Here is a 23,406-nt window from a genome sequence, read left to right on the forward strand (position 1 = left end):
CTGCGCTCTGATTGGGCGTTGCGGGCCGGTCTCCACCAATCAGAGGGGCCCTTACTGCAAGACCGAGTCACTTCCGGTGTGGAGACTGGGAGAGAAAGCTGAAGGTGAGGTTGGTGAGGTTTGTAATTTTATATTAAGATTAGTTCTTATATTAAGATTAGCTCGATTCCTTCATTACTTTTTATCACCCAGGGAGGCCTCGAAGCGTGCTCGCCGTGTGCATTGTTTTTAGACTCGACAGTCTGTTTTAAGAAGTCCCATGTGGCAGTGACTTGTGTGTGCCTCGATATTTTAGTATAGTGTTGAATAACAGGTTTATCTCGCAGATAGAATGGAAAATGTGAGATTGAATGATAACTGGGGATTGAGGATAAACAGGGCAGGACTCCCTTAGCCCAGTAGTTGGATCTGTTTCTGTTTTTAGCTGCTGCAGGTGTCCTTGAGCCGCGCATTGGGACAGTTGAAACCTGTTCATTAACTTGGTGTGACATTGTAGGACCACGCGTGGAAAACCGGCTGAGCCTGTTGTGTGTGACCTGTCTGTGTGCAGAAACTTAACACGGGTCACAGACGAAAGGAGGACGTTTGGTAGTTAGTAGTTAATGCCTGGATCTGCGCCTGTGGCTGGAAGGTTGCCGGTTCAAATCCCACAGCCGGCAGAGGAATCCTACTCCGTTGGGCCCCTGAGCAAGGCCCTTCACCCCAGCTGCTCCAGGGGTGCTGTATAAATGGCTGACCCTGCGCTCTGACCCCCAGCTTCTCTCCCTGTCTGTGTGTCTCATGGAGAGCAAGCTGGGGTCTGCGAAAAGACACATTCCTAATGCAAGAAATTGTATAGGGCTAATAAAGTGATCTTACCTATCTTTTCTGGCAGTTTTTTTTTTAAAGAAGTCAGAATATCGGCTTCAACAACATGGTTGGGCAGCTTGTTCCCCACTCCCACCACCCTTTGTGTAGCACGTGTCCTGAGGTTTGAAAGCACTTCCCAACAGAGTAGCTTGACTGGTAAAAATTCCGAATGGATCCAGCTGCAGTGCAACGGGATCGTACCCTGCCTCTCTTGGTTTCTGACGAGAAATGAGTGTTGACCCTTAGGCAGTGTGTGTTAAAATGCTTTGTCACCATGTCCGTGGTAAAAAGCGCTATACCAATAAAACCGAGTTGGATACGACGAACGGTAATGGCTGTCAAATGAACGGTGCAGTTAAGTGACGCAGAGAGGTTTGCTGTTGAACTTTGAGAAATGCTGGTATGATGGTGGACTCAAATCTCCTGCTCTGCAGGGGGAGTAAAGCTGCCTCTCTTGAACCCCCTCTCTCAGTCGCCCCAGTGTGGCATCTACCACTATCCATCAGTTTTCACTTTCACCTGAGTGCTGGACCCCTGTTGTACGGAACTTTCCTGAACACTTGCCCGGAATTGTCTCTTTCCGCAGACGCCGGCGATAGCCACCTGTTCCCCCGACTCGCGTTGGCCAGGAGTGGTGTCGCCGCCGGGCACGGGCAGATGGGCCTGCTGTCGGCTCTGGCGCGGGGCCTGGCGCGGGGCGCCGACCGCATGGCGGAGTTCACCAGCAAGCGGGGGCCCCGCACCTTCTACAAGGGCCGGGGCGCGCGGCGCACGGGCGCGCTGACCTGCAGCGGGAAGTTCGTCTCCGTGCGGGAGATGGTGCCGGAGTTCGTGGTGCCGCCGCTCGAGGGGTGCCGCCTCAAGCCCTACGTGTCGTACCGCACCCCCCCGGGCACGGAGGCCCCCCTCACTCCCCAGTCCCTCTTCAGAGAGGCCGTGGCGCCCCAGATTGAGAAGGACCTGCGCGACGGCACCTTTGACCCCCAAGGCCTGGAGAAGTATGGGTTTGAGCCCTCGCAGGAAGGCAAGCTCTTCAAGCTGTACCCCAAAAACTACGTCCGCTAGAGGGATCTCTCGAATTCCACACTCGATCTCTGTGAGAACTGTACCCCATTAACTAAGCCGTCTTTGGAAACCCCTGAAAGGACCGTGAACCCCAATGACTGCCAGACTTGACTTTACACTTCACCCCAAAAACTACATTCCCAGGACATAGCCCTCTCCCTCTCCGGAGGGAAACAGATCTGGTATGTCCACGGGGTCCTGTTCCATCTGTCACCCTGAAATGTGCACAAGACTGCTGTCCCAGATATTCTGAGGCTCCCCGAGTGGGGCTGTGGTGCGAGTTAAAAGTGGACTCTGCTGATTAACAGTGGCTGCACAGCACTGGGAAATTGAAAGGGTTTCTGTATTGAACACAAATGTCTCGTTGGTTGCACCAATGCGGTTTTTTTGGGGTGGTAGTAGGAAATGGGGGGGGGGGTGGGCTAATACAAGAGCTGTCTTAATTTGCCTTACCCTCGCTACACTTGAACCCTCTATGAAATTAATAAAAAAGGCCGAAAACCAATAACGTACCAATAGGATGTCTTTATTAATGCCGTTGCTGCACTGTTACTGCATTCCCTGTACAGGTTTGGTAGCACTCCAGGGTATGAACAAGTAACGGCCTTGCCATGCAGTTTAGACTTTAGAAAAATGAAGGAAAAAGAGCAGTTAATGATGGAGGTGGATGAGCTCTCCACTGCTGGAAACAGAATACTGAACTCCAGTCCTCAGCGCTCAGCAATGCTGGTGTCTTATCATTTGTAAAGCAACTCCTATCCCCACTCCCACCCCGTACCCCCAAACTACAGCAGGTACAGCCAGAGCCACCCACAATCCCGCAGGTTTTAAAGCTGCAATTCTCGCACTGTGAGCCCTCTAGTCTGCTCTGCTGCAGCAAGCCCCTCGTTACTTTAATTCATCATTAGGGGGAGCCGACTGGCAGCTCAAGGGCTCGTCAGCACTGGGAAATCGGGAGCAGGGCAGGCTCTCCTTTCGCCTCGGATCTGATTGAACTGAGCCGATTCTCCAAGTCTTTGGAATTGCTCGTTTTTTCGGTGGCTGCGAGCTGATGGAAGGTCCTGTAAAACCTGCAGGGTTCCAGCCCGCCAGGATCGGGGAGTTGCCCATCCCCGTTCCCCCGTTACATCCGGGGGAAAAAAAGAGAAGGGGGGAGGGCCTGGCGCCCCTTCAGGTGTAAACGCTCTGGTTTTCCCCGAACGCACCATCGCAGCCGCCGGCGTGTCGCGGCTGCTGTCCCTCCGTTCGTAGCGCTAGTCTCGTTGCAGTACAAGCGCGCGGGGGCTGGTTGGGGAATCTGAACGGCCGGAGTCTAACAGGAAGCCTTTGGATCGAAAGAGCCCAGGGCGGTCATGGTAGGTGCCCCAGCCACGATGTAGCAGAGAGGGCAGAGGTGGACCAGTGGCCCCTGACTGGACGGTAGCCCCCAGGCAGGCTGGCACCGACCTGTTGTATGTTTGCTAGGACCGGTCGCCGCCCCGCTCCGGCCCAGTTTCGGCGGAGGCCGCGCCGGGCGAGGAGGGGGGGGTGCTGCGTGGCGCGCGGGCAGACTCCTCCCTCCCGGCGTCCCGGCGCCAGTCCCAGCGCCACACGTGAAGCACGTGGTCGTAGAAGGAGCAGCTGGCCAGCAGGCTTGAGAGGGGGGTATCGGCGTCGGCGTCGGCGTCGGCGTCAGAGGGGCGTGGAGGAGGAAGGGCGGGGGGGGCCGGCGCCCGGGGGGGCTGGGCGTCGGGGATGTAGCGCCCCACCTCGTCCTCGAGGGAGGTGTCGAAGCTGCCAGTCGGCGACTCGTACTGGATGCGCACGTGCCCCACCTGGGCTGCCTCTTCCTCCTCCTCCTCCTCCTCCTCCTCATCTCTTTCTTCTGGGGGGGGCGTCTGGGGCAGGGGCAGGGGCTCCCCCAGGCTCAGGCGGGACCAGTCCGCTCCGTAGGCCAGGGAGTTGTGCAGGATGTAGGAGGCCAGGACAGGACAGTGTCCGGAGCTCCCGTCTGGGAGGGGAGAAGGAAGAGGGGAGGGAGAGAAAAGGGAGTGGCGTCAGGCAGCGAGAACAAGGGATCTGTGAACGAAAAGCCGAGTGTGAGGATAAGAGACGGGCCTCTGTGAAGAAGTGATCCGCCGTGTGAGAGAGGAGATATGTGACTGCGGGATAAAAGAAAATGATGGAGACAGAAGACACAGCAAAGACAGACAGAAGGACAGGAGAGAAAAGAGAGATGGATGCAGTGAAGATTAGGATGCAGGGAAAACAGAAACAAGCAGGAGGAGAGATACAGAGAAGCGAGGGGGTTGTACGTGTATGTGTGCGGGCTGGCCATCCTCACCCAGCACAGGGTAGCAGTCCAGGATATGGAAGTCGTTGTGCATGCAGGCAGCCAGCAGGAGGCGCTGCTGAGTGGGGTGCCACTTCAGCCTCCACACTCCCCCCCCCAGCACGCTGTCGGCGAGAGGCTCCCGCAGGGATCGGTCGTCCCACAGCAGCACGTGTTCATCGTAGCTGCAGGGAAGGGGGGTGGGGGGGGAGGAGAGAGGGACGGGCAGAGGCAGAAGAGGTCAGAGTTAGCAGCTGGTTGAGACTGGGGGGGGGGGGGGGCTGTCTCAGCTCGCTCAGGTGTACCTGCTCACCTGCCTGTAGCCAGGATGTGCTCGCGGTGCGGGTTGCTGTGGATACTGCACACGCCCATGGAGTGCCTGGAGACAGAGGGCGGCAGTGAGGCAGGCCAGTGTAAGCTGTTTCGTCCCAACAAGGCTGAGTTAACTTCTTACTGCTACCTCCTTTTCCACTGTTCCCCAAATTCTCCTTCCTCTCCCTCTCCTCTTTCTAATCTCCAACCCCCCCCCCCCCCCTTCTCCTTTCTCCCACCTTTTGCTGGTGAACACAGGGCAGGTTCCCACCCTCAGGTCCCAGCCCTTCAGTCTGCAGTCATCTCCACCTGCACACAGACAGGGCAAGGAGGGTTTGAGTGAGGGAAAGGTGCAGAAGAGCTTTCAACATGGTTTGACCTCTTTAACCTTTGCAAGTAATTGGTAAAGGAGCACCACAGAAGGGTACTGCAGAGCCCAGCCTGAGTGGGAGCAGAGAACGGGAAGGCTCACCTGAATACAGGAGCTGCGTGTCCCAGTAGCTGAAGGCAGATATCCAGGCCTCAAAACTGTGGGCCGTCCATTGGGAGAGGACAGTCGGCGCTGCGCCGTCCACAGACACCACACTGACACAGCCCTGAGAGTCACTGCACACCGCCCTCAGCCCCGCGCTGCAGGAGAGACTGCACATTACTAACGACATATACACAGAGGTGCACTGAGGCTTTGCTAATGCAAATGAGTCACTGTACACTGGAGATTTACTTTACTGGAGTACTGTTACTGGAGATATAATTCCTTTACTCTGCATTGCTAATGAGCAAGAGGAACAGGGACAAAATTCTAGATTCCTTCTTATTCCTTTAGTTAAAGTAGTATGTATGTTTTTAATATATTACGTAAAGACTTTGGCAATACATCTAATTTCTTTTAAACCTGTAAAACAACCTTAAATTGAATTGAAACAGTAAGACACAAAAATCAGTTTCTGTACCTGTCCCCCCGCCCACTGGACCAGTCCAGGGACAGTGCCAGCCTATCAGGGCCTAACTCCAGGCTAGAGACCGCCTCCAGGGCACAGCTGGCTTCCTACTGGAGAGAAAGCAGAACGAGGGTGGATCTGAGCCAACCAACAGCACACCAAACTGGAAGAGGCATTTCTGTCAATCTGTCCTTTCTCCCAGGCACATTCCAGTGTCTGTCAGTGGCAATAGCTCTCTATCTGTGCGTCGGTCCCTCTCACCTGTGTGCCTCCCAGCCTGTACAGCTGCAACTCTCCGCTAGAACTGGCCGAGCCCAGCAAGGGCCGATCTGACACGGGCACATGGCACCTGAGGGAGAGCGAAGAGAGAGGAGCAGGGGCTCGGCACAGACGGCCTGTGTTTTATCTTACTGATCTTTCTTAGCGTCTGTGTGTGGCTGTATCATCACTTGCATATCAGGGAAAGGACATAAGAATGGTTATTGTGGCGTCTTGAAGGAAATGAGGGCATTGGCTCCAACAATATCACTGCACAGCTTGTTCCAGACTCCCACAACTCTTTGTGTAAAGGAGTGCCTACTGTTCTAAGTTTTGAAAGGGCTCCTGACAAGTCTGAAACACTTCTGCGCTATGGCTGAGTGATCTGGGAATGAGTGTCTGGAGATCAGAGAGTGCAGCAAGTTTATCAGGGGACGTGGTGCACTACACCGTGAAGATCGTGTATCGGGGTACTCGGCAGGGTGCTCTCACCACTTGATGTCCAAGATGCCAGGGGTGTCTATGCGCTGCAGCTCTTGTAGTGGGGGAGACAGTGCCCCCTCCTGACTGAACTGGTACAGGTACAGCCGCCCAACGCGGACAGGGGGATCAGTCTCTGCACCAGTCTGGAGAGGGGGACGGAGAGGAAGAGGAGGATAATAATACTGATTACTTACACTTCTATAGCGCTTTTCTGAACAAAGTGCTTTACAGGTCATGAGGAATCCCACCGCCACCACCAGTGTGCAGCCCCACCTGGATGATGCACCAGTCTGCTCCCCACACACCAGCTCTCAGTGGGGAGGAACAGAGTGATGGAGCCAGTTCAGAGATGGGGATTATTAGGAGGCCATGACTGGTAAAGGCCAGGGGGGGGAATTTGGCCAGGACGCAGGGGTAACACCCCTACTCTTTTCAAGAAACTCCCTGGGATTTTTAATGACCACAGAGAGACAGACCCTCAGTTTTATGTCTCATCCGAAGGACGGCGCCTTTTTACAGTATAGTGTCCCCGTCACTATACAGGGGCATTAGGACCCACACAGACCGCAGGGAGAGCGCCCCCTGCTGGCCCCACTAACACCGCTTCCAGCAGCAACCTTGGCTTTTCCAGGAGTCTCCCATCCCGGTCCTGACCAGGCTCCTGCCTGCAGAGCTCCAGTGGGTAGTTAGTTGTGAGCTGCCAGGTGATATGGCTGCTGACTAGCATGGAAAAGGTTTGCAGAGGGAGGGTGAGAGAGACAGGAAGAGCCTGTCAAAGTCAGAGAGGACAGACTGTGTCCCGCCACCAGCAGGGAGAGGCAGAGACAGAGCTGCACTGTGAGAAATACACCAGGTTTAGACAAACATTCATCCATAAAATATTAAATCCAAGCCCAGCATTCCCACAGCTGCCAGAGTTACAAGATGATGATAATAATAAGAAGGATTATTATTGTTGATGTTCTGTTATCCGTTTCGAATTTGGTAGAACTGATATTCCACGATTAGGTCAACAGAGCTCTGATTACGAACTGGAGAGTTACAAAACGAGCTGAAAAGAGAACAGGAAGGCCCAGAGACCGAGGTGGGGAGGGAGGGGGCGTCTGCAGAAGACAAGACCTGGTTGTGTGTCAGCCCCAGGAGAGAGACCTCACCTTCTCTACGGATCTCAGCAGCTGGTAGGTCCCGCAGGCCAGCAAGCCGTGCCAGCCTGGCACCGGGCACCACTCCACCGCGTCGGCGCTCAGCTCTGTGTCCACCACCTGCAGGCTCCGGGTTCGAGACCGCGCTGCCATGGCGGGCGGTCAGTACGCACATACTGCACAGGGCCTGGGACACAGAGGGGACAGCAGCCAGAAATCAGCAACCAACACAATCAGTGCCATACCCAATATAATAACTCACAGCCTTTTGCATTCACAGAGCAGAGCAGCCATACTGCAGTCAAAAGAAGGGGGAACTTCAGGGCAGTGAGGAATTTAGCCAGGTCACTGGAGTTAACACCCCTTCTCTTACAGACAGGGATACATACACACAGCAAGCCAGGACCTGGGGGGGTCACAAATAAGTGTCAACACAGCTCACAAACACTCTGTATTGTTAGTGAAGTGCTTGCAATAAGCCACATATGAAAACAACTCGTGGACGGGCCACCAGCTCTCCCGCGACAGAGCCTCCGCTGCAGGAAGTGACGCAATCCAGCTCCAGAGAAAGTTTGCACGTGCGCCAGCAGGGGATCAGGACACAGGCTGATCGACTGTTAGTGCGGCTCTGCGCCATGACCGCTCACATCACTGCGAGGTACTCGGAGTTATTATTCTTTTCTACGTGGAAAAGCGCATATACATACGATTCTCACATAACGCAGAGAAGAGCTTCGTAAGCTGCTTTGACAGCTTTCTCAACACTGGGAACACCTACTCTCAACGAACGTCTTTGGTTCTCCAGTATTATTCTATAGGTTCTGTAAGATCGAAAAGCTCTTTAAACTGGGAGACCTGCACCTTTCAGCAACAAGACAACCAGTCACATCCCGCACAGTGAAGTGCACTGTCTGCACAGTGAGCTCCTGGAGCTGGAACTAGCTGGAGGCGACTTCCCTGAACCCCTGTACAGTCTGTCGGCACAAGCGTCAGAGCAGACCACAGGCACCGCGCCCCCAGTCTGTCCCCCCCCCTGTCGGTGCACGGTACCGGTACTCACTCGCTCGCTCGCTCGCGCGCGGAGAACCTAAGCTTCACGCTTCCCCTCTCAACACACGCAGCCGCGCCAGCGCTTCCGGGTCACGGCTGCGGCCCCGCCCCCTGGCCCGAGCGCTGGGTGTTGATGGACAGGAGAACCGGCCATTTGGAGAACGGAGCGCATATTTTTATAGTTCCCCTGTCTTGTTCCGGACGTCTCCACTTCTTAACGGTAGCTATATGCTTTATATCGACTACCTTTCCCCAGGAGAAATAAAGAGGGGAAAACTCCAAGGAGGAATTGAGCTCTGAAACGTGCACACTGTCGGTTTATGTTCTATACAGTAAACTGGACAAAAGCACGTCGATATTTAAAAGCAGTGTGTATGTCATCTATTAAATCAGTCTCACATAAAGCACATCAAGTGTTCTACACGCAATATTTTCCTTTAGTGCTCCATCAGCAACAGATACGAACAAACACGGCGAGGGGACCCGATTCAAGTATACACAATCCCCAGAGCCACTGTCAGCCCAGGAGCAGAGACAACGTGGCGTTCATTTCATACAGACGAGAGGAGGCACTTACCTCTCCAGTCTTGAATTTCCCGGTCATGGAGTTGGGGGTGGGGGGGACTCGCGTCTCCCCTTGGCTCTGCGATTGGATTTCGGTGTCCGTGACGTCACCCAGGGCGATAAGAACGTCGCGGGCGGGCGCTATGACGCAGTGATGGCCATTGTTGTCATCGCTCTTACAGATGGCAGACCACCGCGGCGCACAGCAGCCGAGCTCGGTCCACTGCACGGTCGTGCCTGGCAGCGATGGCACGAAATACCTCTGCTACAGTAGCAGGAGGCGAGGCGAGTCTAATATTGGGTGAGTCGGGGCCAATACTGCCTGGGTTGGTCCGCCTCCCTCTCTGTTGCGCGATACCGGGATGGGCAGAGAGTCGCTCAGAGGAGCAGGTGATAATGGAGTACTGTGTAACAACTTCGGTACAAACGATTCAAACGGCTCCGGCGACTGTACTGTGAATTGTGCTGACACAAGATAAGACGCTGGCCGTCTCCCTGTGGAGACCTGGTGCACCTGACACCGGCGTTAAAGCGATTAATTCAGAGGACTGGGAGACGACAGCGAATGCACAGCCAACAGACAATAACGTTTAAACTGAGACAAGGAGCGTCGGTTAACCCGCTGTACGTGTACGCTGGAGATCTGACGACTCCATTCATAACTCGTTTAAAGCTCGGCCTTAATGTTTTCCCCACATGTGTATGTAGGTCATGAGGCACACGTTTTCAAGGAAGGGGAGCTACCGTTCACACCAGCAACAAACAGCGCGGTTTCCACCAGTATTGTCAGCCGCTTTAGCAGAAGAAACAGTTCCGCTGTTTTTAAAACTTGACCTGCTGACGAGATTGGAGGAGGAGAGCCTGTCTTGCGTCTTACTTTATACGCAAGCGCGCCACCTAGTGGCTTGGAGGGCTGCACGCAAGGGCACTATTCGGTACCGTTTGTGCTGCCCGTGTTGTCTGTAGCTTGGCGATAAAATAAGCTTGAATGACGTTCACTGGGTCCAGTCAAAGACGACCTGTATCCTTCACCCACCCTATTTCATATTTCATGGCGTTATCTCGCGGTTCTTCTTGGGGACAAATCTTAAACCAGTAAATCAGCTACATGGTGTGTTTAGGGGCCTCTAGCCCATGTGAATAAAGTCTAGTGAGGATTTCTGTCTCTCTCCACCCTCTCTCACCCCTGTGTGTCTGCGGTTTCTTTGCTTCACAGACTGACCAATGGCTCAGAAGTCTGGAGCACAGAGCTTACCCCCGAGATGCTGGCCCAGCACGTAAGGACCCCGATTACTACAGCGTTTACTACAACTGTTTTAGCAGGGCGCAGTGGTGACAGTGACGGACATAAATCAGAGCCGCAGTTCTGTGAGGCCCAGTCAAGTTGAAACAGGTGTTAAAGTTCTGACAGAAAGCCAAGCACAGGACAGAGCTGACCCAGTGCCAGTTCTAGTGCTGCACATGCGTGTGAGAGTTATGAAATGAGAGGAAAACGATTGTCCCCTCTGGCTCATTTTGTCCCTGGCTATAGCTGCTGCTCGAGACCAGCGTGACACCGTGGTTTAAACAGGACCTCGCCCTCTTGCTCTTGATTGCAGGGCAGGAGTGAGCAACAGCGAGGGCAGTGTTGTGTGTGCGGACAGCGTTGTCACACCAGACTAGAACAGAGGATTTAACAGTGTTGTCGAAGTGGAAAAGACTGATTGGAATATCGGCACTTATCGCTGGGCCCTTGCTAGAAGGGCTCTAGAACGGGCTGGTGGTCTGGCTCAGGCTGCTGGGTTGTGCTGAGTTCTGGTGGAGGGTGGTGGTCCGGATCGGGCCGTGGTTGTGCTGTGTTTTGGTGGTCTGGATGGGGCCGGGGTTAATACCCTCCGACGCGCTCTGTGTTTCAGAGGCAGAGGTTCGAGATGAGGACGGCAGCTGACTACATCTCGAAGATCAGGTGCGGAGTCTGTCCTCTCTCCACAGACCGCAGCAGACAGCTCTGTGCCCTCGGGGAGACCGATGTCCTAGACTGACCTGAGCTGTTGGAGGCCACACAATCATCATAAACGATCTCTCTTCATCCGTCTCTTTTCCTTATCCTCCTCCCTCTCTCCCCTCCCCATCTCCTCTCCCTCGCCTTCCTGTGCCGCAGGTCCGTGTGTGAGGGGCACTCGGCCTCGCTTCTGGTCCGGGACAGCGGGATTACTCTGGAGCTGGGCGCCCCGGGGCCCGGGGCCCTGACTCTGTCCCTGACCAGGCTGCAGGACCCCGAGGGCCAAGAAGAGATCAGAGGGCTGCTGTTCAGCATGGCTGAGAGGCTAAGGGAAGTGGAGAGCACAGGTACATCCAGCACACACACACAGGAGCGCTTTAACACACGGGTACACACGGCACAGATGCACAGGAGCACTGTACACACACACATCCAGCACACGCGTGCGCGCGCACACACACACACACAGGGGCGCTGTACACACGGGTACATCCAGCGCACGCATGCACGCACGCACACGAACGCTGAACACGCTATGCTAAACGTTGTTGTTCTCTTTTCTCCTCCTTCCAAAGCCCAGTCCTTCAGCCCAGTGAAGACGCAGCAGAGATGCTCCTCAGGTGAGACAAGTCTGCCCTGCAACTGTGCAAACAGCGCCTCCTGTGCCTACCCTGCATCACTGCAGCCGTGGGGGTCAGGGTGCTGTAACTTGTTTAAATGTTCAAATGTACTCAAGTTGCATGTGTTTTTCTACCCCCGTTGTAACTAAATATCCTACAGATCTTGCAGAAAGTACATGTGCTGAGCTCGTGCACTCTCGGTGCAGACCAGCCCAAACACAGGCTCTGTCTCTGCCTGCCTGCTGGGGGAATCTCTCCCCTCCTGTGGTGTTTTATGACACCCAGCTCCCACGAGACAACGCTGCTGCAGCAGCTGTTTTAACAGCCTGGTGACCCTCCCGTCTCGTTTTCTCAGACTTTGAGCCGAGGAGAAGGCACAACGGGGGCGGGGCTTCGGCCGCTGTCAAGAAGCGTCTCCCTGGAGATTCGCTCATCAATCCCGGGACTAAAAGGTGATTGGCTGTGAGGGCAGATGCGGGGGGGGTGACCAATGATGGCCCCTGTAGCCACATATAGGACCTGTTGTTTTTCCAGGTACTCAGATACGTCATGCACTTTCACTTTGTGTATGGTGGCAGACAGCAGGTTCTTGATACGTGACCAAGTTTTCCTCCCAGCTGACCCCTTAACGACCTAATTTAAAGCAAATCAGGAGGAACTGGGCAAGTGGAAGCCTGTCCTTTTTCTGAAGTACCTGGAGCTGGAGTGTTGTGAACAGTCCCAGTACATCACCGTTAGCCCCATCAGGGAACCTTTAGATACAGGATATCTGAACTATCGCCTGTATCTTATCTAATCCTGCAAATCCAAAATACACACTTCTGTCTGACCCTAGCCAAAGGGGCTCGGCCGCCCCCGATACAACACTTTCATACGACCTGGTCAACCTCCTCTGAGTAACGGAAAGCTCTGTCTCCCCCCGTGCAGGAAGAAAGAGGCGAGTGGTGTGGATTTCGACGATGGGGAGGACATCTGAGGAGGAGGAGGAGGGGGGACTGGTTTGCTTCTGCTGCGCGGATGGGCACGGCGGGCAGCAGGCAGTTAGCGGAGCTTGGTCCGGCTGGGCACTGGACAGCCACTTTCAGGTGGAGCTGCATTCCAGCTGTCTGCAATGTTGTTAGGGGTACATCCAGCACCAAGGAAAGATGAGGTCTCCAGGAGAGCAGGAGGAATAGATGAACTCTGAAGGCCAAGCGGCTTTTCCTCATGCCTGCTTTTTAAAAATGTTGTCTGGGTCACGGATAAACAAGTTGAACCTGCTGCCCTAAGTGTGAGAACACAAACCACGAAGGAAGTAAGGCAACTGCGTTTTTGGACTTTTTAATCATGATAAGCACTTGCGTACTGAAATCGCTAAGCACAGACACGGTTACAATGGTCTACAATCATGTAATAAATTGTGTCTACACGTCTGCAATAAAGATGAACAGCCTGCAACCAGAGCCTCGCCTCCCACCCTCCTTCCAGCCCCTGATCAGTGCTCTTCTCTGCCAGGCCAGGTGCAACACTGTAAGATCCCTGATCTCAGCACCTTTTCTCCCTGGGCTGGAGGCTACAGTCACAGAGCTGCAGTGCTCTGCAGTAGCAGCTGGGAAACCGAGCTCAGGCCCGCTCATTCATGAAGGGAGTTTTGGGCCTTGAGGACAGAAAGGGCTGGGGGTGTTTTTTTTTCTTGCGGGTGATCCTCGAGTCAATACAAATACAATCCTTTAACAAACCGCTCAGCATTGAGAAACGACTGCGACAACCAGGAAATAACCCTGGTGAATCATTCCTCTCCAGCAGTCTAAAATCCCGGCAGTAAAATGACAAGTATAATAATGCATGGATCATAATCTTGTTCCAGGTGTTTAGACATTTGTTTTTACAGATTAGCAGTGACCAGGCTGACCTAACTGAGGGCATCTCCGCGGGAGCAGGGGGGAGGGAGACCCTGTATTTTCCAGGCTGGAAGTGCAGCCCAGCCCTCTGCCTGGTGGTCTGTCCCTTTCCCGCCCGCTGGACACTAGCGGAGAGGCCGTGGGACAGGTCTGGGTCAGGCGAAGCCAGTGCCTTGGGTTTAGTCACATCTATGCCGCTTAAAAAAAACAAAACATCCACCTTCCTCTGCGGAGTCATTGTGCATTTGTAACACAGTTTCAGCCTGCTCTTACAGTCCATTTTAATGGGCAGGTTTGTTTTGCTGTGGTTTGCTAGGCCTCTCCCTGCTTCCACCCGTTCCGTGATACACTGTCCGGTGCTTTTACCACGGTACACCACAGCAACCCGTCATAAGAGACAGCGGAGCAGAAAGAATCGCAGTGTGATTGTGTGGTTTCCAAAATCAACAACGTGTAGAGAACAAAGACGCAGTAGCAAACACACACACCCCCGGCCTGCCTGACGATTTTAAACCACCCAAATCCCCAAAGCTTGAACACAGCGGAGGGGTACCGGTCCCCAGCTGGACACAGCGACCGGCGGAGGGGTACCGGTCCCGAACCGGAGTCCCGTCACGACTGCACGGGCGGAGAGCACCTGGCCTACCGCGAGCGCCATCACGTCGCGGTGGGACTCCGTCCGCGGCCCGAGCGCGCGGGGACGCCGCGGGAGACGAGGCGCTTCCTGCAGGGCCAGGTGGACGGGCTGGCTGCGGCGCTGGGCGGCGCCGAGTCCCGGCCTCTACCGGCTCAGGTACTTGGCGACGGAGTGGTACGCCAGCAGGATCTCGGCGTCGTTGGGGCAGGTGTGGCGGAACTCGTCGCGCCGGTAGGCGTGCTCCAGGTAGCGCGTCAGGCCCTGCAGCTCCGACGGGATCTCGAAGTTGCGGTACTTCCGGCACACCACCTGCCGGCGAGAGGAGGAGGTCAGGCGCGCGGGAGAGGGAGACGGCAGAGCTCGGCTGAGCCGGAGGAGGTCCCGAGACAGAGGTCCCGGCTGGCACAGTCGCTCATGCCTCGGTAAGGAGGGGAATATGAGCTGTGTTGGGGGGGTGATAGGTGTTTCAGAGAGGTCTTAAAGGGGAGGTGTTTGGGACTTGGCTAAGCCTGGTCTTAAAGGGGAGGCCGCACCTTGACAATGTTGAGCTTGGGCAGCAGGTTGCAGTCGGCCAGGGTGAGCTCGTTGCCATCGAGGAAGCACCTTGTGGAGATCTGGATGTCTGGGTTCTGGTCCAGCTCATGGGGGAGGGGTGTCAGCAGGTACTGATCCAACTTCATCAGGCTCTTCAGGAACTTCCTCTCCAGCACTGCGTGTAGCAACAGCACAGACAACGTTATACAACTCAGCAACAGGAGTCGCCGACACAAAATGACACAATTCAACAACACTACTGCCGCAACAACAGCAGCCACTGACGCAACAGCGCTGACTCAGCTTTACACAACTCAGCAACGGCAGTCCCTGACAGCACTATACAACTTAACACAACATCACTGACACAAGGGCAACAGCAGGCACTGGAGGAGCGGCTGTGACCTACAGGGAAAACTCTGCTGCACCAAGACTGAGTTTTGTCCACTGGCTGGTGAAGATGATATACAGTGAAAAAGACCCCCCCAAAAATAAAATCTAAATGCCCTGAATCTCTTGAAATGAGGAGACTATATCTGCTTGGTGCCCTTCAGTCTCTCCATCCGCCCATCTGCTAACTCACGGTCGTTCAGTCCAGGGTTGGGGTTTTTAACGTAGGCCGAGAACTTGTGGAAGATGTCATCTCCAGCCATGTTGGACTCCTTGTAGCGGCAGCACAGCTTGGGGTAGCTGGGAAAGGGACACCAGAGGCTCTAAATTAAAGGGTTTCAGGTGACCCAAAAACACACACGAGTGAGTGAGGGAGAGAGGAGGGGTGTGAGGGTCTGGCGAGCCAGTGTGTGGAAACTCACAGTGGAGGGGCAAGCATCTCCTCCAGGAACTCCTCGATCTTGTTGGTGTCGGTGCGGACCTCATCGTTATACAGCAGGAAGGGGGGCTGGGAGCCGGGAGCCAGGTCTTTCAGCACCTCTGGGGCTCTGAGAGGGGGGGGAGGCAGAACTTATTAACCCAGCAGTGCTCCTACCCCTCCACACCAACAAAACAAACACCCTGGCAGCTCTGCAGCTGCCCAGGCATCAGTGAAGGTGCCCCAGCAGCAATAGGGTGTCCACAGCAGTTGTGTATTTGCTGCAGAAACCCGTCTGGAGCTTTTCCAGATACCCCAATGGCAGCAGTATCTGCCCCCGCAGCCATACAGATGTTTTAAGAGCAGCAGCAGCAGCTGTCCCAGCCCTCTCTTACCTCTTCATGTCCACAGTGGTCAGTGTGAAGTTGATTCCTTTCAGCCAGAGGATCATGAAGAGCCGCTGACAGAACGGACAGTTTCCCACACTCCCCCCGTCGTCACTAGCCTGGAGAGAGGAGGGAGAGAGATGCAGCAAGGAGGGGTTCGTATGCGTTTCCTTCTGTCTCGCTGATTCAAAGGTCTTTATTCACATGACTGATGAATTGTAGTGCTGCCAAAGCAATAACAGTCAGTAGACATTCACAGGATGAAGACAGAAGTGCACCTCTGTCTCTATTTCTCCCCAGTGGGAGCACAGCCTGTCCTCTCTGGGCAGCCAGGCCTGCCTGTGTCCAGTTTCTATACCTTTAGGGCCCAACAGCCTTGCGGTTTGTGCTGGGTCCGTGTCTCGGTGGGTGCAGTAGTGTTGTTTGGGTTATATCTTTCTCATCCTTCTTTAGCCTGGCTTCTCTGCTGTGCTCTCAGGGCTGTTGAGAGCTGCCCCTCTGCCTGTCTAAGTGAGGAAAGCTCAGACACTTCTTGCCTCAGTTTAAGAAAGAATTGAAACATGTCACAAATTAAAGGAGGGATCAATTAACTCCTGTCTGCCCACCTGGCATGCTTGGTATTTAGGAGTGAATTGAGCTGATTGATCTCACCCAGCTGTATCAACTTCCACAACACGACTGGGCGGCTTGTTCCAGACCCCCACCACTCTTTGTGTAAAGACCTGCCTCCTGTTCTCAGTGTCAAATGAACTTCCCTGTAGTTTCCACTTGGGTCCTCACAGGCCCATTTCCCTGCAGGTTCTGCAGAAATCTGCTTGGTTACCAAAGTCAGTGCCTTTGAGGATCCTGAACGCGTCCCACTCTTTTAACGAAATAGTGACTTACTGAAAAACCAGCTCTTTATTTATAAAACACTATGGAGACTTTTTTTAAACAAGTGCCATCCTGTATTTGTACATCAGGAATCTCAAAACTCACGGTCTCGCCAACCTTCTCGAACTCCAGCCGCTTCTAATCATAAGCAGTCATGTCGCCCGTTTGTCTCCAGCCTTAATCTATTGCCCGAAACCCTGCCGCAGACGAGCTGAAACAGGGCCAAGGGTGATCCTGGGAAGCGTTTCAGAGGAACAGGCGTTGCCACAGACTGTTTCAGAGAGCCTGGGCTCTTTTTAAAACAAGATGTTAATCTGCGTGCGACTTCCTGGTGGGAAGAACAGGTCACGCTGCCACAAGGCTGCAGCAGGTGAGGCTACAAGACCTTTGGATGGTTCAGAAATGAGAGACGTTATTCATCAACAATGCCCTCCTGGCAATCGCCGGAGGTGCTGTTTGACTGCAGAGCTGCGAATGTAGCGCCCCGTCCGTAGACGGACCCAATCAAGTAATTATACATCACTACTCTGTTACATGCAAAGGTAGGGAGACAATAACCAGAACTAACAATCGCCTACATGGCAACAGGCTTCGAGGGGGACAATTCGCGCGGAAAACCACTATCACACAGGGCAGCCAGGCCACGATCAACCAACCTGCGAACCAGCGGCAGCCACAACGCGATCGCTGCAGATTTAGGTTTTCCAATAGGCTCCTTATAAATTATTTTTTTAGACTTCCAAAAGTAGTACATTGAAGACAATGCGCGTCTTTGGAAGCAGAATGGATTCATGGCTCGAACAGTACCAATAAAGAGCGAATGCTCTTCGCTGGAATGGCGTTATTAGTGGATCTGTAATGGGGCTATTGGGCTTCCTCATTTTTATCAGTCATCTAACTGCACCATCATCTGGCAAACGAGATCACATTTTCAGATTATTCCACATTAGGAGGATAAGCAAACACCCTAGAAGCTGAGAAATTCATAAGGACTTGCATTCTGGCCCGTTTCTCTCCTTCTCGGTTTAAAAAAGAAACGGGCTCCCATCTCCGGGAACCCAGCAGGGTCCCTTACCTTGATGAAAAGCTCGATCTTCGCGGCTTCAGCCATGGTCTCTGACAGGAGGGCGAGCGCGGCTCCGTCTCTCGGCAGCACGAAGCTGTAGCAGCGAGTGGCCGGCTGTAGTTCCCGTCCCTGTCTCGTGGCAGTTCGGCTGTGTGCTCTCCCGCGGTCAGGCCCTCGGTCGCTCTCTCTCAGCAGGACGGGAGAGAATCTCTGTGCGTCTCTCCCCTGCTCGCCACACCTGGCCGCTCACACCCAGCTCGCTGCACCTGTCCGACCTGTTCGGCTCTGCGAGCTGCTGATCCCCATCTCTTGCGCGGGCTGCTATCTTGATTCCTGGCATTCCTGTGCGACAGTCCATGAGCAAGAGAAGAGGAGGATTGTGGGCCGAGGAGGGTGTGCCCTCGTTTATAAATCTGTTTCACTGTAGACGCCTCCTGAAGATGCAGCTCTACCTGCTCTGTTCTGTTTTCTCCTTTTCCAATGAAGTAGATGCACGCTGCAGCATATTTCTGGCTAATTAGAAAAGACCAGACGAGGGTGATGTCTGGGAATAAAGATGGGAATCCGATTTGTACGAACACTGCGAATGACACCCGACAAAACACAGCCTTCACCCCTGCAGATGCCCCGAGACACAGCCGTGTCAAAACACCAAGCACAAAATGGAGCAGACTGTAACACGCACCCACGGACACTTGCGTTGGCGTTTATGATCGAGGTCTTCTCAGTGGGACTAATACAGGATCTACAGCGAAGCACAAGCCAGAGGCCATCAAGTTGAAACTACAAGGAAGTGCATTTAAAACAGATCTGGAGGCACCTCTTTCCACAAAGGGTTGTAGGAGCTGGGAACAAGCTGGCCAGCCACGTTGTCAAAGCCCTTTCAAGAAACAGCTGGATGAGATCCTTGCATCAATGAGCTACTCGCTCCCAAAATCGGCTGGACTGACAGCTCACAGCCTGCTGCACGTTCTCAAACAGGGACTCCGAACCCTGAAGGGGTGAGAGAACATCTAACAAGATCAGTATTATTTACCACAATTTTTAAGCTCACATCTCTCCTTTTATTCATTATACACTACTTTGAGATGATGTACCATGACTGGCACTATAACATTAATTGCAGACAGAACAACACATGCCCACACACCTTCAGGAGCGGACTGAACCACACACGCCCACACACCTTCAGGAGCGGACTGAACCACACACGCCCACACACCTTCAGGAGCGGACTGAACCACACACGCCCACACACCTTCAGGAGCGGACTGAACCACACGCCCACACACCTTCAGGAGCGGACTGAACCACACAAACGCACACCTTCAGGAGCGGACGGAACCACACAAACACACCTTCTGGCACGGACGGTACCACGCACGCCCACACACCTTCAGGACCAGACCGAACCACACAAACGCACCCACACACCTTCAGGGACAGACAGAACCACACACATAAACAGTAATTGTTACCAATAAGTTCCCACCCGACTCCAACTCCTTCCTATAAATGATGTCATTCCCCAGACACCTCCATTACAGATGACACCCAGCACGGAGAAGATACCTAGCCGTTGTTTATACTTCAAACACTGTTGCCAGGAAGCTGCAGGTACTCGAGAAAACAGGTTTTGTGCGGTTTTTTTTAATCAGTTTGAGTCTGAAAGACAAATCACAGACATGGCCCCCACCCCACAGCTGGGGAAGGGAAAGTCAACCCTTTTCTTACTTAAAAATACAGAATCACTTCCATTTTCAGCACAAAAAAATAAAATTAAGATTCACATGAAAAGTTTACAGAATCTGCAAATGCGATACAGCACGTGGATGAGACTTGACAAGGTCAAAAACTGATTTATCCATTTTGATACCACGCCTTATTAACAGAGTTACAGTCCAACTGCTTTGCAAAGTGGTACAGCGTGGCCCCAAGCACACCACAATCATCGTTCACATGTCCATGACTTCGTGCTTGGCTGCCCTCCTGTGTATAGGCATCAATTTTAAAATGAATTATTTAACCCTCCCAATGAATTAGTAAAGAAAGCAAAAGAAGCAGTACACTCTGGGTCCTGATCCATTATCCAGGGAATCCAGAGAAAGGTCCAAGGTTGAAAGGTCAAAGTTCACCCAGAGGGTCACGGGTTAAAATTCATTGTAAACCAAAGTTGAGAGCATTCTAAGGGGCCAGAGGGTGTGGCAAGGGTTAAAGGTCAGGGGGGTTTCAATATTTCCAAGTCAGCAACAGACCGCAGCTTCAACATCAGATTATTTACAACAAAATAGTTTTTTTTTTTACAAATGTATACCTTTTACAATGAAAATATAGATACGCTACACCTTTTTAAAACATTTTCTCCACCCACCCTCCCCTACATTCTTTTAGCAAAACATTTCTGATCCAGTTTCATGCTCATTTCCCCATCCGGTCGAACCCATTCAGTCCCAACAGGCCGGCAGAGAGCGAGGGTCTGGCTCGGACAGCAGCCAGGCCTCGGCCCACCCGCACACCGTGCGCGGGGGTTCGAGACCACCGCCCGCAGCCCAGCGCTGAGCGCCACACGCAGCTCCCCTCTCCCCCCCCCTCCCTGGTCTTCCTCCAACCATACGAAAGGACGTCAGCGTTCTGGAGCCGGGATTTCGAGAGGGCGGGGGGCTAGGAAACAGACAACCTGTTCTGAGGCCACTGCCAAGAATCTCCCTTCCAGAGCAGTGGCCCAACGAATTCAGTTAAACAAGCTTGACGATCAGCCCACAGAGGTACCGAGCGATCCTGGAGGAAAGACTGGGGTTTTCACTCTCGCCTGTAGATCCACACGATTCCTGCTTTAGAGATTACTGTAAAGGCAAACGTCAACACGCAGGTTCCCAGCGCCGGTTGTTAAGCCCACGTGCTGTACTGGTGTGCACACGGTTCCACTTCAGTGATCAATGACGTAAGAGAGCCCCCCACTGCAGAGTCACGACACTAGGCTCCCCAAAAACCTCACCTCGACACTGGCAGAGACACCCAGAGCAAGGCTCCCCCACACCCCGCCCAGCGATCCCGGTATCTGCTGGTGTTCAATCCAGCTCAGCTCTTAATTGCTTAATTGAAACCCCAGCCGAAGCCATTTAACCCGGAATTAAAAGCTGTCCATACAGCAGCTCTTCATGCAGCCGGTTTCAGGGCCCCAGAAAACCCTGCAATTAACCGCAGATACGCAAGTTCAGGAGACACCACTGGAAACAATTAGAAAAGCATGCAATTAAGTAAACAGTTCAATTGAGGGGATCTATTCAGTAACTGAGAGAGCTGAGCTGGGGTCACAGGGAGCAGGGCCGGGCAGAACTTCCTCCTCCCTGCCCAGCACAAGCTCCAGGGGTCCTGCAGGACGTCGCCTGGAGCTGCCAGCTGGGGTTCGTGACGGGCACCTGCAGAAAGGGGTCTTCTGGCATTGCCCGGCCCTGGCAGATAAACCTAATGAGATCCCTTGTGACAGGTGGTCCTGGCTGTCGTTATCTTCTTCAAGCCTGAAAGACGGGAAACTCGTGCTGTGGCATCAGCTGCCCTCTCTGGCCACCATCTGGGGAGCTTGCTTTGGCCAGAGTGAAATGGTAGAGCGCAGAACTACTACAGCCGGTCTCGGTGTTGATCAGAAAACACAGCACAGGACACCGGGGGCTGGGGGACCCCCCGTTTTCCACATCAGGGAGTTTTTAGAGGGGACATCAAATTTTAGCAGGCGTAAAAGCCGCAGCCCAAAGTGCAACGATTCCGGTTTTGGGAAGAGCCCAGCTGTCCCTGCCTGTTAAATCAGTGGGAAACACAGGGAGAGGCCATCTCAGAGATCCTCTGATCAATACGAGCAGGGCAGGCTGAGTGGCCTCGTCTCGTCTGTAACTTACGTCCCTAACAACCAGGGACACCCTGTGGGGGGACACTGATCCCCATCGGTCTGCACCCCAATTTCACTGCCCCAGAGTGCACCCCAGTCTGAATGAGAGCAGACCTGCCTGTCCGTACGTTGGTATGTTTCAGGGGAATACAGTAGTATACAGCCAGGCTCTTCTTAGGACACCCCAGGGCTGTCTGTGGGGATCCCCCTTTGACCTCTGCGTGGGTGTCATTGTGTCATGACGCTCAGGACCTGCGCAGACCGAGCAAACTGCTTTCAGCCCAGCTCCATCGCTCTCCTCTCCCCGACTCCCTCCGCTCCTCCTGCTGGCTCAACGGCCGCAACTCAAGGCTCCAGCCTCAACCGGCACATTCAATTTCTCAGCCTCTTCCCGCTGAGGCAGAAAGCAGGGGCCCCAGAGAACGAATTAAAAAACAACACATTCACAGGTTAGGGGCTGTAAAACGAACCTGTCCTGTTTTGCTGCCCCGCTCCTCGCTCCTCGCTGCGCCCCACGCACCCCCTTTTTTCCCCAAGATGGCGGGCAGCTGACTGTGCCATCCCCTTGCCCCCCTCCCCCCACACCCCCCCCCACAAATCGTGTTCCGTTTCTCAAAGCGGTAAAGTGCTCGGTGTCGGAGACCTCGGGCACCTCAGGGCACCCGTCCTTGCGCACGGTCTCTCCTTCCTCTTCCTCCTCCTCCTCCTCCTCCGCGGTGGCGCCTCAGCAGAGTGTGTCCGTGTTGAACGACAGCTGCGCCTACAGCAACAGGACGGGGGAGAGGAGCGGTCAGCGTCTCCGGTGAGGCTCGGCCCTGACTCAGTTCAATCCAAGAAGCTTGACTGGCATGACCAAATCGGTGTTTCCAAAGCATACAAGATCCACATTCACTTCCAAAACAGACACTACGTAAAACATTTATATACAAAAATCTGAAGCATTATTGAGAGACGGGATCACTGTCTGTTCCTCAGGCTGGGACAGGAGATCACACACTGTATTATTATTATTGAGAGACGGGATCACTGTTCCTCAGGCTGAGACAGGAGATCACACACTGTATTATTATTATTGAGAGACGGGATCACTGTCTGTTTCTCAGGCTGAGACAGGAGATCACACACTGTATTATTATTATTGAGAGACAGGCTCACTGTCTTTTCCTCAGGCTGTGACAGGAGATCCAACACTGTACTATTATTATTGAGAGACAGGCTTACTGTCTGTTCCTCAGGCTGGGACAGGTGATCACACACTGTATTATTATGATTGAGAGACAGGCTCACTGTCTGTTCCTCAGGCTGGGACAGGAGATCACACACTGTATTATTATTATTGAGAGACAGGCTCACTGTCTTTTCCTCAGGCTGGGACAGGAGATCACACACTGTATTATTATTATTATTATTATTATTGAGAGACAGGCTCACTGTTCCTCAGGCTGGGACAGGTGATCACACACTGTATTATTATTATTGAGAGACAGGCTCACTGTCTGTTCCTCAGGCTGGGACAGGAGATCACACACTATTATTATTATTGAGAGACAGGCTCACTGTCTGTTCCTCAGGCTGTGACAGGAGATCCCACACTGTATTATTATTATTGAGAGACAGGCTTACTGTCTGTTCCTCAGGCTGGGACAGGAGATCACAGACTGTATTATTATTGAGAGACAGGCTCACTGTTCCTCAGGCTGGGACAGGAGATCACACACTGTATTATTATTATTGAGAGACTGGCTCACTGTCTGTTCCTCAGG

General features: G+C 53.5%; 5 protein-coding genes across 9 annotated transcripts in view; 2 read left to right on the plus strand and 3 right to left on the minus strand.

Moving 5' to 3' along the window:
* The first annotated feature begins 37 nt into the window (after nucleotides 1-37).
* Nucleotides 38-2,419, plus strand: mrpl41 (mitochondrial ribosomal protein L41). Of its 3 annotated transcripts, none has more exons than XM_088940466.1 (2): nucleotides 38-118; nucleotides 1,436-2,419. In XM_088940466.1, the coding sequence occupies exon 2, from the start codon at nucleotides 1,507-1,509 to the stop codon at nucleotides 1,912-1,914; it is 408 nt and encodes a 135-aa protein (XP_088796592.1). In that variant the 5' UTR covers nucleotides 38-118; nucleotides 1,436-1,506; the 3' UTR covers nucleotides 1,915-2,419. The 3 variants fall into 3 exon arrangements, with proteins under 3 accessions (XP_088796592.1, XP_088796595.1, XP_088796594.1); XM_088940469.1 differs by having other exon boundaries at nucleotides 70-109; XM_088940468.1 differs by having other exon boundaries at nucleotides 71-104.
* Nucleotides 2,420-2,422: 3 nt separating this feature from the next.
* dph7 (diphthamide biosynthesis 7) lies at nucleotides 2,423-8,524 on the minus strand. Of its 2 annotated transcripts, none has more exons than XM_088940464.1 (10): nucleotides 8,422-8,524; nucleotides 7,374-7,548; nucleotides 6,229-6,362; nucleotides 5,740-5,827; nucleotides 5,491-5,585; nucleotides 5,010-5,167; nucleotides 4,777-4,846; nucleotides 4,539-4,604; nucleotides 4,238-4,410; nucleotides 2,423-3,904 (listed from the first exon to the last, which is right to left on the minus strand). In XM_088940464.1, exons 2-10 carry the CDS (start codon nucleotides 7,512-7,514, stop codon nucleotides 3,375-3,377), a joined length of 1,455 nt encoding a protein of 484 aa, XP_088796590.1. In that variant the 5' UTR covers nucleotides 7,515-7,548; nucleotides 8,422-8,524; the 3' UTR covers nucleotides 2,423-3,374. The 2 variants fall into 2 exon arrangements, with proteins under 2 accessions (XP_088796590.1, XP_088796591.1); XM_088940465.1 differs by having other exon boundaries at nucleotides 8,418-8,498.
* Nucleotides 8,525-9,117: 593 nt separating this feature from the next.
* On the plus strand, nucleotides 9,118-13,018 carry paxx (PAXX non-homologous end joining factor). Its single transcript, XM_088940473.1, has 7 exons — nucleotides 9,118-9,276; nucleotides 10,192-10,252; nucleotides 10,871-10,920; nucleotides 11,116-11,303; nucleotides 11,532-11,576; nucleotides 11,932-12,028; nucleotides 12,504-13,018. The coding sequence occupies exons 1-7, from the start codon at nucleotides 9,158-9,160 to the stop codon at nucleotides 12,550-12,552; spliced, it is 609 nt and encodes a 202-aa protein (XP_088796599.1). The 5' UTR covers nucleotides 9,118-9,157; the 3' UTR covers nucleotides 12,553-13,018.
* clic3 (CLIC family member 3) lies at nucleotides 12,881-19,335 on the minus strand. Of its 2 annotated transcripts, XM_088940471.1 has the most exons (7): nucleotides 19,239-19,335; nucleotides 17,770-18,753; nucleotides 15,831-15,940; nucleotides 15,440-15,565; nucleotides 15,211-15,317; nucleotides 14,627-14,802; nucleotides 12,881-14,402 (listed from the first exon to the last, which is right to left on the minus strand). In XM_088940471.1, exons 2-7 carry the CDS (start codon nucleotides 17,803-17,805, stop codon nucleotides 14,238-14,240), a joined length of 720 nt encoding a protein of 239 aa, XP_088796597.1. In that variant the 5' UTR covers nucleotides 17,806-18,753; nucleotides 19,239-19,335; the 3' UTR covers nucleotides 12,881-14,237. The 2 variants fall into 2 exon arrangements, with proteins under 2 accessions (XP_088796597.1, XP_088796598.1); XM_088940472.1 differs by lacking the exon at nucleotides 19,239-19,335 and having other exon boundaries at nucleotides 17,770-18,904.
* A 59-nt stretch (nucleotides 19,336-19,394) lies between these two features.
* The window catches only part of abca2 (ATP binding cassette subfamily A member 2), a 45,234-nt gene continuing 41,222 nt past the window's right edge, over nucleotides 19,395-23,406 (minus strand). The window contains exon 49 of the mRNA XM_088940470.1: nucleotides 19,395-22,403. Within this exon, the coding sequence (XP_088796596.1) occupies nucleotides 22,368-22,403 (36 nt within the window). The 3' untranslated portion in view covers nucleotides 19,395-22,367. The remainder of the gene's footprint in view (nucleotides 22,404-23,406) is intronic.

This window comes from Atractosteus spatula, chromosome 23 (genome assembly GCF_055471065.1).
Source record: "Atractosteus spatula isolate fAtrSpa1 chromosome 23, fAtrSpa1.hap1, whole genome shotgun sequence".
NCBI lineage: Eukaryota > Metazoa > Chordata > Actinopteri > Semionotiformes > Lepisosteidae > Atractosteus > Atractosteus spatula.